We start from the raw sequence: 12,102 nt of genomic DNA on the forward strand, positions 1-12,102 counted from the left end.
TGGGGCAGATGGGAGCCTCCATACGAGCTGGTTTCCTCCTCTTAGAAGGTCCCCGCCACCGTCGCTTTAACGTTTCAGCCTCTGGGTTCTGTAAAAACAGAGCAGAACATCTTGATTTGTCTTGTTTGGGTTTTCTTTTCCAACTTTAGAGGAGAGTTCCTGCAGCGGTGCAGTCGCTCCGGTAAAGCAGCAGAGGTGCTGCATCTCTAAAGAACATTTAGCATGCTAACAGACTCAGCTAAGCTAGCAAACGTGGTGCAAACAAGTTAATCATGGACACGTTTAGATGAACGTTGTGAAATTTGACTCACGCCAGACGCACTGGTCCTCTGCAGCCCAAACCTCTGAAACAGTGGCAACAGCCGGGAGCAGCAACCCAACAACAAGTGTGTGTTTATTTGTGTGTGTGTGTGTGTGTGTGTGTTAGCAGTGAGCGCAGGCGGGATTAGCTGTTGTTTGACATGACACGGGGCACAGAGGGGCACATTTCACCGCCGTCAGCATCCCGGGTTTCGAGAAGACACAAACTTCCCAGGTGGAAAAAATACAGGAGAAGAAGAAGAAGAAGGTATTATCACAGGTTTTTATCTTTAATGTAAATCTTTAACATATTTACATGAGCAGTCGTATAGTAAAAATGTTTATTTTTTTATTTTATATCACAGACAAAGAAACAAAAGGGGCAGATTACAAATTGTCACACCCTCGTCCAGTCTTTTTCTGCTGTCTTTGGCTAAGACTTTTGTTTTTTGTTTCCTGTGCAGCAGGTAGCATCGGAAAACGATAGAAAATATTGCACACGCCTTTTTTTTTTTGTTTGTTTTTACCCCCCTTCTTCGGAAAATAGGTTCAAACTTGGCTCGCTCGGCTTCAGACGGTCGCTATACGCGTCTGTCGGCCTAAAAATAGTGATTCTTTTGGACGTCGAAGCAAGGATAAGACGTAAAATGTGCGTGTGCTGTAACTGCGCCGCTGTGTAAATCATATAGAAAGAAGAAAAATATATAAAAATACTGTGCATCAGTTAAGAGGACGTGTGCATTGTTACAGCAGTGGCGTTTATTTATGTGTTCCCGGGAGCCCCGCAGGTGAAACAGATAAGGTGTATACTTTGGTCAAATGCAAATACAGTTTTCCCAGTCCTTGCGTTTGGGTTTAACCTGTGGACACCATCTGCTTGGGTGGGGCTTTAGACACGAGAGCAGTAAGATAACATCTCGCTGTAAGTCACAGTCTTGGAGTACATGCTTGCTGAGTTATCAAATAATAATCTCTTGCACGGGATAGAAAAACCCAGAGGATATATACGACCCCAGATCTGGAAAGGAGCCAGCTGTAGCCAGTGGTGGTGGCGTCTCCATAGGAAACAAGGGGAGCAAAGATGAATGAGAAACGGGAGGATGGTTTCGAGTTCTTTGAAACGTCCTCATCAGAGAATGGTGGTGGAGCCGCCGTGCAGGTTGGCGGTGGTCGGTGTGCCGCTGATGGCGTTGAAGATGCCCATGGAGTCGGACAGAGCGCTCCTTGTACCGTCTTCCACCGGGTTTATCTGGAAGGAGATTAGGACGTTGACTCTATACTGTTTACTCATGGGAGTGTAAAGATACTATAGGCTAATAATTATATGATTGCTCGGGACATGTGACTCGAGCATCATGGAACAGCTGTTATTATCTTGTAAATGGTAAGAGATCAAATGAAAACAAAAAAAAAGAAGCAGCATTACCATCCAATCTGCTCAAGGCAGCGTAAAGAGAGCAGGAAACAGGAGACATGGTTAGTAAATGAGCAATACTGACTACAACGACATATATAAGATCTTTAACTTTTAGATCTTTAACCGTCTCCCACCTGTTCGTGCATGATGTTTGACAGCTCCCTGGCGAGGTCCCTGTAGTTGGCCTTCATCTCGTCGTGGTACTCCTGCTGGTCTTCTTTGATGAGGCGCTCGTTCACCCCGAGCGCTTGGCCGCAGGCGTCCACAAACTGCCTGGGGAGAGGCGCACTGGGATTTTAGCACTTAATCTGAACCGCTACAGAAAATATCCCCTCTCTTTATCTGTACGCCCAGCCTGGACGTCCAAGCGGCGGTGACAGTCGGATCCTTTCCGTGGCACATTCTCCAGGAAGTAGGCGTTATCACGTATGTGTGCGTTCAGCAAATATATGACTTTTTGTGGAGTTGTTGGAGATTAAAAAACAATCACTGCACAATATGTTGGTGGTAAGGCAATCAGAAATCTGTACCTGAAGACCTCCTTGAGCTGTTTGACCTTGTTGTCTGGATATTTCTTGGCACCGCCGTCGTCGAGGAAGGCTCTGGCGTAAGCGAGAGGACCTGCATTCACCTGGAAAATAGCCGAGGTGAAAGGTCACAGGCTTTACCCGAGAGTTGCGATTGGTTAAACAATCCCGACGCGGTCGTTTTAACTTCTCTAACGTACCTGGACGCTGATGCTGCCTTGCAGTTTGAGCTGCAGGCGGATCATGTCGACCTCGGAGGCCGAGCACAGCAGCCGCAGCTCGGCCACCTTGGCGCTCATCTCGTCTATGGCCACCTCTATGGGGCTCAGGTCCGTCTGGTGCTGGTACATGACTGCGATGCGCTTCTTCACGTAGGGGAAACAGTGCGTGGCTGCGTGGACGGAGATTTGTGGAAGAAGAAGAAGAAGAAGGATTTTAAGCGTGGATGCTTGGATACGTGTACACGCATGGCATAATGTGTGTCCATGGAGGATATTAATCAAGATCTAGAGACGCTAAGTCACTATGTGGCAGAATGATTATTAACAAGGTGAGATAACATCTGAGTGTTGGGATAAAACAGACAGATCAGCAATAAATCTCACCTCTCCTTATCTTGTTAACATTTCATGCGACTCGAAAAACACTCAGAGGTCACTGTAATCAACATGACACTCAGGAAAAACATCCTGCTTGTCAAAGTGAGGCCTAAAGACGCGTTTTAACGGGGCGACCTACTGGTGAGGACCGTCCGCCGCTTGCACTGCTCCTCCACGCCTCCCTGCTTCTTGCCCGACACGGTGAACGGCGTCTCGAACACGAAGCGCCTGATGTTGTGGCTCTTCTCAAAGTCGGTCTTCCTGTCCTCCAGCTCCTTGTCGTCCAGGTAGGGCGTGACGTGGGTCACCTGGATGTAGGCGTACTTTAAGTCCAGGTCCTTGGGGTTGACCTGTCGGGCGCGCACGGGGCAACAGATTAGATCGCGCTAAGCTAAGCTAACATCGGGTAGAAACACAAATGCGGGCCCCACCTTCCCAGAGTCCTGGATGATCTTCACGTTCTCCTGGCCAAATTTGTCCGAGTAGAGCTTCAGGAGCCTTTGGGAAATTTCAGACAGCGGCGTGAACTTGGGCTCCTTGTAGATGTACTCCTTTCCATCCTCATCCTCAAAGAAGCCCTGCAGTTCATACACGACATTTATTAAATACGACGTCACAGAATACAGATTACACTACATTTAAGTGAGGTTACCGTAACTCGTCAAAGAAAAGAGACATGCCACGACACAACCAGTAACACAAATACGGCTATATTCATGCAAACGTATCAGCTACTCAGAGAAAACATCGCTCCAACTAAAATATAAAGGAAACACCGTGACGTGCATGAGCCACATCAGTTGTCACCAATCCTCAGTTCACTCTAGAGCTAAATCTAGGAGCTACATCTACGACTGAAACACCCTCGGACGATTAAAAGACACGGAGGAGGACGCCAGGCCAACACACACAAGTCTACACCTCTGCTCACTTACCGCAGCCTTGGAGGAGGAGGAGGCAAGACAAGAGAAAGGTCAGTTAAAGAGAGTTTTAGAGAGTTTTGGAGAGGTTAGCATCCATGCTAGGCAGAAACTGTCTTTATTAATTGTTATTTTTGGAGACTTACTTGTCCGAAGAAGGCCACTCTGAAGTACGTGCCCAGCAGCCTCTTGCCGCTGTGCATCACCTCCATCACTTTAGTGTATGCGCGGTGCAGCGTGTCGTACAGGTGCGTCAGTTTCTGTCCCACAAATGTGTAAAACGGTTTGGAGGAAGGGATTAGATTAATACACATCAGGTGGTGGATGAAAGAGAGGATGTATATCTGATGCAGTGCCATGCTAGAGCAATAACAAGTATGTGAACTTCAGTCATGCACACTTTCGTCGTTCGGTCTCTCGAGGAATTATTCATACGTTGGAATTGGATGATTCCCACCAAGTGCATTCTGGGACGCCTTGCCGTCCCAAGTCCCCTCAATAAAAAGCGGGCGGGGCAGGTATGTGGACTGTGCTTTATCTGATGCCTGCTTTGATTTGGGCATCAGATGAAGACGGTGATATAATAAATTAAGATAAAAAAACCCGTTGTGTAACGGTGCTGAAGTTGCAACCTTTTACTTCCAGGACGCACGTCACGATCGGTGGCAGGTTCATGTAACGACAACGCAGCAGTTTCTTTTCGCGGTAAAGGTCGGCCTTCGCGGTAAAGGTTTTTACCTCAAAGTCTCTGCGCTGTTCGTAGATGGGGATGATGAGCCTGTAGACGTCAGCGATGAGCTCGTAGCGCTCCGCCTTCCAGAGGCCGTCGGCGCACTCCTCCAGCAGCTCCATCAGCACCTCCTGAGAACAAGGATACAGAAAATACACAAGGAGCTTCATAAACGTCCCCTCCTCCTCCTCTACCTCCTCGTCCTCCTCACAGTTTCAGCTTAGACTACTTAACTACAGCAAAAGTGGACGTTGCTGTTTGCTCTTACGTCATCCACCATCATCTCCAGGTCTTAAAGAGGTTTTCAGAGCAGATGGAAAGGTAAAAGCCGCGTTCGGATCATAAAGCCTCACACGTTCTCGACATTACTTTCAACTTCAGCAGGGTTAATAGTTCATGGAGAACTGGTCTTAGGCCTCTGTGTCAACAAGTCTCTGCTGAGGTGTCACCACTTAACGCTCATCGTCCCCAGAAACAACAAATGCACCAAGCCCCGTGTCAAAGTCACTGTTTTGACCTCGTGTGATAACTACGCAGGGCTCGTTGATAATCTTCACAGAGATAAGAGCTCTTCTTGACAGCAGCTGCACGGCATGTGACGGCAATGAGGAAAAACTTGTTCCGGTCGACAGGGAAAGTTCGGAGGGGAGGTGGAATCTAACCTCGTTGAAGTGAACGTCCTGCATCCCCACGTCCTCCATCATGGCCGCCTCCTCGTCGATGTTCGGGGTCACGACGCGGAAAGATGAGCAGCCCTGCCTGAACATACCTGGCACACAGAAACGTACGAGAAAGATTAAATGATTGGACTTAAATACAGTAAACGTTCCTTGAGTTTGTTTGCAGAGAGACGTTTATAAAAGGATTTGTCAAAGACTGTTGCTTCAGCTATCTTTAGCTTAGCTTAGCTTAGCTACCAGAGCAGCATCGTGCGCATAACACATGGCTTCCTGCACGGGGAAACAAGTCAAACACAGAGATGAGTCTAAGAGTAGCACGACTGTTTGAATCTAAAACTATTTGAATCTAAAAGTGATGCATAACTTGTGCATGGAGGTTTTAGAGAAGATTAGGCCAGACATAAACCAAAACTTGTGGCAGAAACTCGACAAACTTACAAGTCAGACATTTATAAAAAGATTTGTCAAGGGATTATTTAAGTAGTAATTTATGTTACTTTAGCAACTGACCAGTAAAGACAGGAGAGGAGATGGCTGCTAGTAAACATGCAGGAATCAAACTGTAGTGTTATAGTTTCTATTGGGAACTTTTGGTGATGAAGTGTTTTAAATGTCGACTTGAAACCGTGCTGCTTTCCTACTGCCTGTGTGCAAAAGCAAGGCACATGCATAGACTGATAAGCAGTCCCTCGTGTTGTTTCCTCTAAGATCGGCACTATTAACTGTCAAGTCTGAACCCGATATCCGGTCTGAGAGGGTCTTATCTAGGTAGCGCTGCGTTTTTTAACACACGGACAAAGACGTGACCCTCGGACCAGCGTTCAGGTGAAGGTATACGATCCTGTGAGCGAGCGAAGGTGCAAAGAATTTCTATTTATCGTCATTATTTTGTGTTGCATTAAGCGTCTTTATGTAAAGCACTTTAAGAATTTTATTACAGCCCATAATCACTGTTCAGTACACAACAAGTGAATAAAATCAGTGTTATTGAGTTTGTTAATCATCCTTTCCAAGATAATCTATGTCTGACTGTGGTAAACTTCACCAGTGACTCATTTTATGGCGTCTATACAGCGATAAGAATGAGGCTGATAACAATATTAGAACAGAGTTTACTGTAAAGGGAAGCTGAAAAGTCTTAACTCCTACTGTACATTCACAACTCACCTTTTCTCCACAGGTACTCAGCAACCAGAGCAGCAACATGAACGTAACACATGGCTGCCTGTATGAGTAGAAGACAAACACAGACATCATCATACCGAGGCTGAAATCACATCTTACTTGAATCCATATATGACGATGTAATAAAGACACATGTACCTCTGACAGGTCTCCGTTCTTGTTGTGTATGCGAGCCATGCTGTCCAGCCACGTCTTGCGGAGCTCGGGGGTGCTGGTGTAGGACTTGGCCAAGCTGTACTGGAGGTCCACCAGCATCTCGGGGTCGTTCTCGTGCTCCTTCATCTGCTCCGTGGCCATCAGCACCGTCCTGATGCGCTTCGTCAGGTCTTTCACGTCCGACGGGAACGCCGTGTGCTGCAACAGTGCAAACGGCAAGGCATCGTGAGTTTGTGAAGGAGGCTCGGACTTATCGCAAAACCAGGGAGCTGCAGTCACCTTGATGCTCTTGTCGCTGTTGGCACAGTTGTTGATGATCGAGAGAGACTGCTGGAAACGGGTGCCCCCTATGCCGATGACGTCGGCAATCAGCTGACTGACGGCGATTACCACCTGAGTTAACGCAGACAAGTGCAAATCAACCTCATGCTAGCAACTCACCGTGACCGTCATATGCGTTAAGGACGCACGCATACCTGCAGGTGCGTTCGTACAAAAGACCTGCGGCCCGTGTAGTCGAAGTTGCTCTTCATGAGGAAGTAGAGGAGGTGGGCGGCGTCGCTGCGGATGGAGCTCAGCTTGGAGTTGCAGGACTTGAGGATCTCGTAGCACAGGGAGGCGCACATGTCGGCTCGGCCGTCGAAGAAGGTACAAGGGAACTGGAGGAGATGATAATGAAGGCTTATTCTCTCTGTGCATGTACAGTTGGGTCACTGCCTGCAAAGTACTCAGATTTTAGTTACTTTGAAAATTTAGTTACTTTTTAGTTACTTTCGGATTTTAGTTACTTTTTTAGTGACTTTGACAATTTAGTTATTTTTAGTTACTTTTAAAATTGTTACTTTTTTAGTTACTTTGACAATTTAGTTACGTTTTTAGTTACTTTGACATTTTAGTTACTTTTTAGTTACTTTCAGATATTTGTTTACTTTTTTAGTTACTTTTGGATTGTAGTTACTTTTTTAGTTACTTTCAGATTTTAGTTACTTTAGTTTGACAATTTAGTTACTTTTTAGTTACTTTCGGATTTTAGTTACTATTTTAGTTACTTTGACAATTTAGTTTTTCAGATTTTAGTTACTTTTAGTTAACTTTCAGATTTTAGTTATTTTTTTAGTTACTTTGAAAATTAAGTTACTTTTTTAGTTACTTTCAAATTTTACTTTTTAGTTACTTTGAAAATTACGTTACTTTTTAGTTACTTTCAGATTTTACTTACTTTTTTAGTTACTTTAAAATTTAGTTACTTTTTTAGTTACTTTTTCAGTTACTTTGAAAATTTAGTTACATTTTTAGTTAGAGATTTTAGTTACTTTTTCAGTTACTTTGAGATTTCAGTTACTTTTCTAGTTACTTTTATCATTGTTAGTTCTTGTTCCCATGCGGCCTTGACTTTAGTAACTGGTAAAAAGACAGAATTTCATTGTACACTTTAGAAATGACAGGTGTGTGTATACGTCACATTCAGGTCCAAATAGGTGTCAAATATTTCACCTTGTAGATGAAAGTCCTGAGTGACGTGAAGACCTGTTTCAGGGCGGTCTCAGACTGAGGGATCTGCAGGAAGCACAAGTGCACCTGGAAAACCTTCTTCATCAGGGGATTGTGACCCAGATCTGAATTCAGCTGGTTCTGAAAGCACAGAGGGTGCATGTCACTCAGAGCAGTAAGGAAGGCATTAACACGACCGCACGCATGTTACGAGTTTGTGCCCACAAGCTGCTAATACCTTGAATCCAATGATGAAGATGCTGAGCGTGTCCAGCACTGTCAGACAGACCTCTGCGGACACGTTGGCCTCCAGGAGGCACTGACTGCTAACGTCTGCATCCGTGTGGGAGTACACTGCACAGAGAGAACAGACACAAGGTCACCGTTGATAAAGATAATGTTTTATTGGAGCGATAACGCAGAGCATGGTGTGCTTATGATAGATTGCTTTGTGATATCAGTGTCTAATAGTGTTTTGGCTTAAATTGTGTTGTTGCCGTTCTTCAACTTCACCACTAGAGGTCAATAAAGGGCAGCTTAATTAACTGTCAAAGCCTCCATGTTGTGACGGGACATCCTTACTGTTGCTGAAGGTGTGAGCATTCTCCAGAGTTCCTAGTTGCTGCAGGCGGGCGTGCAGGATCCCAGCCCTGTTTCGAGACACGGGTAGAGTAAGAGACTTCCTGTCTGGAGCTACAGGCCCCGCCCCCTCCTGGCTCCTGTTTGGGGAGAAGAGAAACACCGTTAACGGGCTAAAATACTAAATATAGAGGCACAGGACAATAAGACAAAATCTGTGCATACAAATAAACAGCAGTAGACAGAAACTTAGCAGTGAGAATTTATTTAAAGTGAGTCATGCATTCAACTGAGCAAACAGAGAATGAAAGGCAGCCGTCTCTTACCCATGCAGGAGGGGCCTGGGGCTGCAACATTAACCACAAAATAGCTTGCCAGCAGTGTTAGAGAAGAGACAAGGGTTAAAAGATTTTAGGATTTAGGTTTGTAACCCCCCCGTATGTGTGAGTCGTATTATTGCACAGAAGAAAAACAACAGCAGCAATTATTCATTGACTCAGTGTCGGTGGTGAGACGTACGGCGTCGTCATACCTGGCTATGAATCTCTTCCCCATGTATCTGAACTGGTGGAGGCAGACTCTGCAGGACACACACAAGTACAGCAGAGGTCACTATCAGACGCAGCACCGCGCCGGGTAGAGCAGTCCAAAGTGTCCCCCGGTATCTCACGGGGATACCAGGGATACTTTTTTCAGTTACTTTTTCAGTTACTCCTTACTGTTAGTTACTTTTTTAGTTACTTTGAAAATTTTAGTTACTTTTTTAGTTACTCCTTAATTTAAGTTACGTTTTTAGTTACTCCTTACTGCTAGTTACTGTTTTAGTTACTTTGAAATTTTAGTTACTTTTTAGTTACTCCTTAATTCTATTCTATTCTATTCTACAATGATAAAAGTAACTAGAAAAGTTCTCTGGTTGTATTAAACAAATACTCACTTTTCAAAGGTCTAGTTAATGACCCAAAAAGTCACTAAAATCCGAAAGTAACTAAAAAAGTAACTGACTAAAAAAAGTAACTAACTAAAAAAGTAACTAAAATCAGAAAGTAACTAAAAAAGTAACTTACTAAAAAGTAACTAAATTTTCAAAGTAACTAAACAGTAACTAAAAAAGTAACTAAAATCGGAAAGTAACTAAAAAAGTAACTTAAATCGGAAAGTAATTTTTAGTTACTTTTTAAAATGTCAAAGTAACTGAAAAAGTCACTAATATTACGTCTGTTGGTCCTGCACTTTGGACTGAAGGAGCTTCTCTGGCTCCTGATGTCAGTGCGCAGAGGGTGGCTGGCATTGTCCAGGATACCCATGACGACTCACACCTAGCAACGGGGTCAACCACACCTCCTCACTAAGATCAGAGTTTCTGTCCATTCCTTGCTCAGAGTTCTCTGAGAATTTTCTGGAATCTCTCCTAAGCTAAGACTCCTAGCTGGGAATCTTTAGGCTAAGTTAGGAGCTCTCTGAGAGGATACGGGCCCAGATGTTTTGTCCTGTTTCTGCAGGACGAAGACAATACCACCCATAACCTCTTCCCAAAACTTTTTTACTATAGCTCTTATGCTGATTGTGACCCAAATCTCACCTCAACAAGTATTCAATCATAAAAAGGTTAGTGTCTATTTCTGTACTCACTCTATCAACGTAAAGAAGTCCATTAGCTCTAAGGCGGCCGCTTTGTTCCAGTAAGCAAAAAGCGCCTCTGTAGGTGAAGAAACAAAGACTTCTGTCAGACATTAGAGTGTGTGTGCGTGTCAAAATCCGCTGGAATAACTCCGACGTGCTCGCCTACCCTCTGACATGCTCTTGAGGATATGCAGAAAGCACATGAGCAGGTTTTTGATCTCATCCCGGTCCAATTTGTCACAGCGCAGCACAGTGCTTCCCAGAGCAGACGCACACTGGTTCTGAGCAAAGAAGAACAAAAAAAATATATATCTTTTAGTTGTCAGTTGGCAGAGCTGAGAATCAGAGCCTGAAAGAGATCAAGCACGTCACTCAGAGAAACCAAACTTCAGAGATGAGAAAGTGTTTTCTTGGGGCGAGGGGGGTGGGGAGGGGGGTGGTAGGAGAAACACGAGAGCAAAAGAAGCCCCATTTGCCCCAGCAGCTCTGTGCGCTCAGACAGCAACATGAGTCGGAGGTTTATAAGAGACACGTTTACACTTCCAGCCTCTGAGGAAATAGGTGAAAAGTCGGCTCAACTTCCGGAAAGGTAAAAGCACCAAAACTCCCAGAAGTGGGACACTCAGAAGAGAGGAATGCTGGGAGGAACGTTTTGGATATATTGTACAGATGAATGTTTTGGTTGAAGACACAGAACATCAGATCTGGTCTGCTGGTCCGCTAATTTGTAATACGGTGTACAAGTATAACCAAAAGCTGCCGGTGGAGAGGCCACACAGATCAAATACTTGTAGAGGTATGTTTTCTTCGTGACTTTCTTCGCGGCTCGGCTTGTCGTTGTCGCCGTCGCCCTCCTGCAGGGGGTCGGGCAGGGGCGCGGTGAGCAGAGAGAAGTCCATGGTGACCCGCTTGGTGGCGCGGCTCAGAGCGGGGCGCGGCTCCTCCGGCTCGAGGAGGAGGAGGATAGGGGGCACGTTGACCGAGTGCCTCCTGGTGAATCTCTCCTTTTGGTGGAGGTGGGGAGTTAGGGAATAGGGGGAGGCGGTGTGGGACGTCTGGAGGGAGGATGGAAGTCCGAGAATGCAGATAGAAGTTAGAAGTTTCTGTCTGTAACGTAACCATGAACTGTGAAGCATTAGAACTTAGTCGTCCTCTTATCAGAGCTCGCACCTGCTCCTGAGCCTTGGAAGGAATTATTATTACTATTATTATTATTATTGTGAGTTAAGTGGTCTGGTCGTCTACCTTCTCCAGGGAGTTGGTCTTGTCGCTGCTCTTGTCCAGCAGGCTGTTCCCAGAGTCGGTGGAGACCAGGGAGCCTCTGGAGTCGGCGTGGTGGACTGAGCTGATGTTCGGCGTGGAGCTGTGAGGGGACGCTGCGGACAAGAAGTGGTCTCAGCGCGGTCTTAAACGAGAATGAACGACAAACTGCACGAGAGAGAGGAGTCACCTGTTCCAGAGATGACCCCAAACACGTCTTTATGGAGGACGTTTTCTATGCAGCTCGCCGGTTTCTGAGGAGTCACCATGGAGTTGGGCGCCAGGGAGTCCTCCCTTGTGTTCTGTTATAAAAACAAAAGTGTCCAGGTTTAGTTGTTGTGCGACTAAGTGCTCTGAAACAAAGTGAAAACATTAATGAGAGGAGAGTGGTAGTGCGCTAAGCTGGCATTAACCCAGTAATTAATGTTTCTGGTGATGCAGACTGCAGTTCACCGTCCCGTCACTAGGGGTCAGGCTTACACTGTGGACGCTGAGAGGCGCCGACTCCTTGATGTCCAGTCTGTAAACGTTCTCCTGGAGCAGGCCAAACAGAGGGAGGTAGAGGGTGGCCAGTCTGGCTTGTTGGCTCTGGTGATTGTGACCGAATTAAAAAAAAAAAAAAGCCTCTTAGTAAT

General features: G+C 45.5%; 1 protein-coding gene across 6 annotated transcripts in view; it reads right to left on the reverse strand.

The window, feature by feature from the left end:
• Window positions 1-627: 627 nt before the first annotated feature.
• Window positions 628-12,102, reverse strand: part of LOC311509242 (dedicator of cytokinesis protein 9-like) — a 41,820-nt gene continuing 30,345 nt past the window's right edge. For 5 of the 6 annotated variants that reach the window (XM_084574358.1, XM_084574360.1, XM_084574359.1 and 2 more), the window contains 22 exons: window positions 11,948-12,055; window positions 11,658-11,769; window positions 11,453-11,583; window positions 10,374-10,488; window positions 10,217-10,283; window positions 9,117-9,164; window positions 8,588-8,724; window positions 8,244-8,359; window positions 8,009-8,146; window positions 6,991-7,173; window positions 6,794-6,907; window positions 6,497-6,712; window positions 6,341-6,398; window positions 5,156-5,262; window positions 4,502-4,624; window positions 3,910-4,023; window positions 3,275-3,421; window positions 2,983-3,193; window positions 2,445-2,635; window positions 2,248-2,348; window positions 1,852-1,990; window positions 628-1,549 (listed from right to left, as the gene is read on the reverse strand). In XM_084574358.1, the coding sequence (XP_084430484.1) occupies window positions 1,430-1,549; window positions 1,852-1,990; window positions 2,248-2,348; window positions 2,445-2,635; window positions 2,983-3,193; window positions 3,275-3,421; window positions 3,910-4,023; window positions 4,502-4,624; window positions 5,156-5,262; window positions 6,341-6,398; window positions 6,497-6,712; window positions 6,794-6,907; window positions 6,991-7,173; window positions 8,009-8,146; window positions 8,244-8,359; window positions 8,588-8,724; window positions 9,117-9,164; window positions 10,217-10,283; window positions 10,374-10,488; window positions 11,453-11,583; window positions 11,658-11,769; window positions 11,948-12,055 (2,796 nt within the window). In that variant the 3' untranslated portion in view covers window positions 628-1,429. The remainder of the gene's footprint in view (window positions 1,550-1,851; window positions 1,991-2,247; window positions 2,349-2,444; window positions 2,636-2,982; window positions 3,194-3,274; window positions 3,422-3,909; window positions 4,024-4,501; window positions 4,625-5,155; window positions 5,263-6,340; window positions 6,399-6,496; window positions 6,713-6,793; window positions 6,908-6,990; window positions 7,174-8,008; window positions 8,147-8,243; window positions 8,360-8,587; window positions 8,725-9,116; window positions 9,165-10,216; window positions 10,284-10,373; window positions 10,489-11,452; window positions 11,584-11,657; window positions 11,770-11,947; window positions 12,056-12,102) is intronic. The other variant, XM_084574363.1, reaches the window with a different exon arrangement.

This window comes from Chelon labrosus, assembly GCF_963514085.1.
Source record: "Chelon labrosus genome assembly, chromosome: 24".
In the NCBI taxonomy this organism is placed as follows: Eukaryota; Metazoa; Chordata; class Actinopteri; order Mugiliformes; family Mugilidae; genus Chelon; species Chelon labrosus.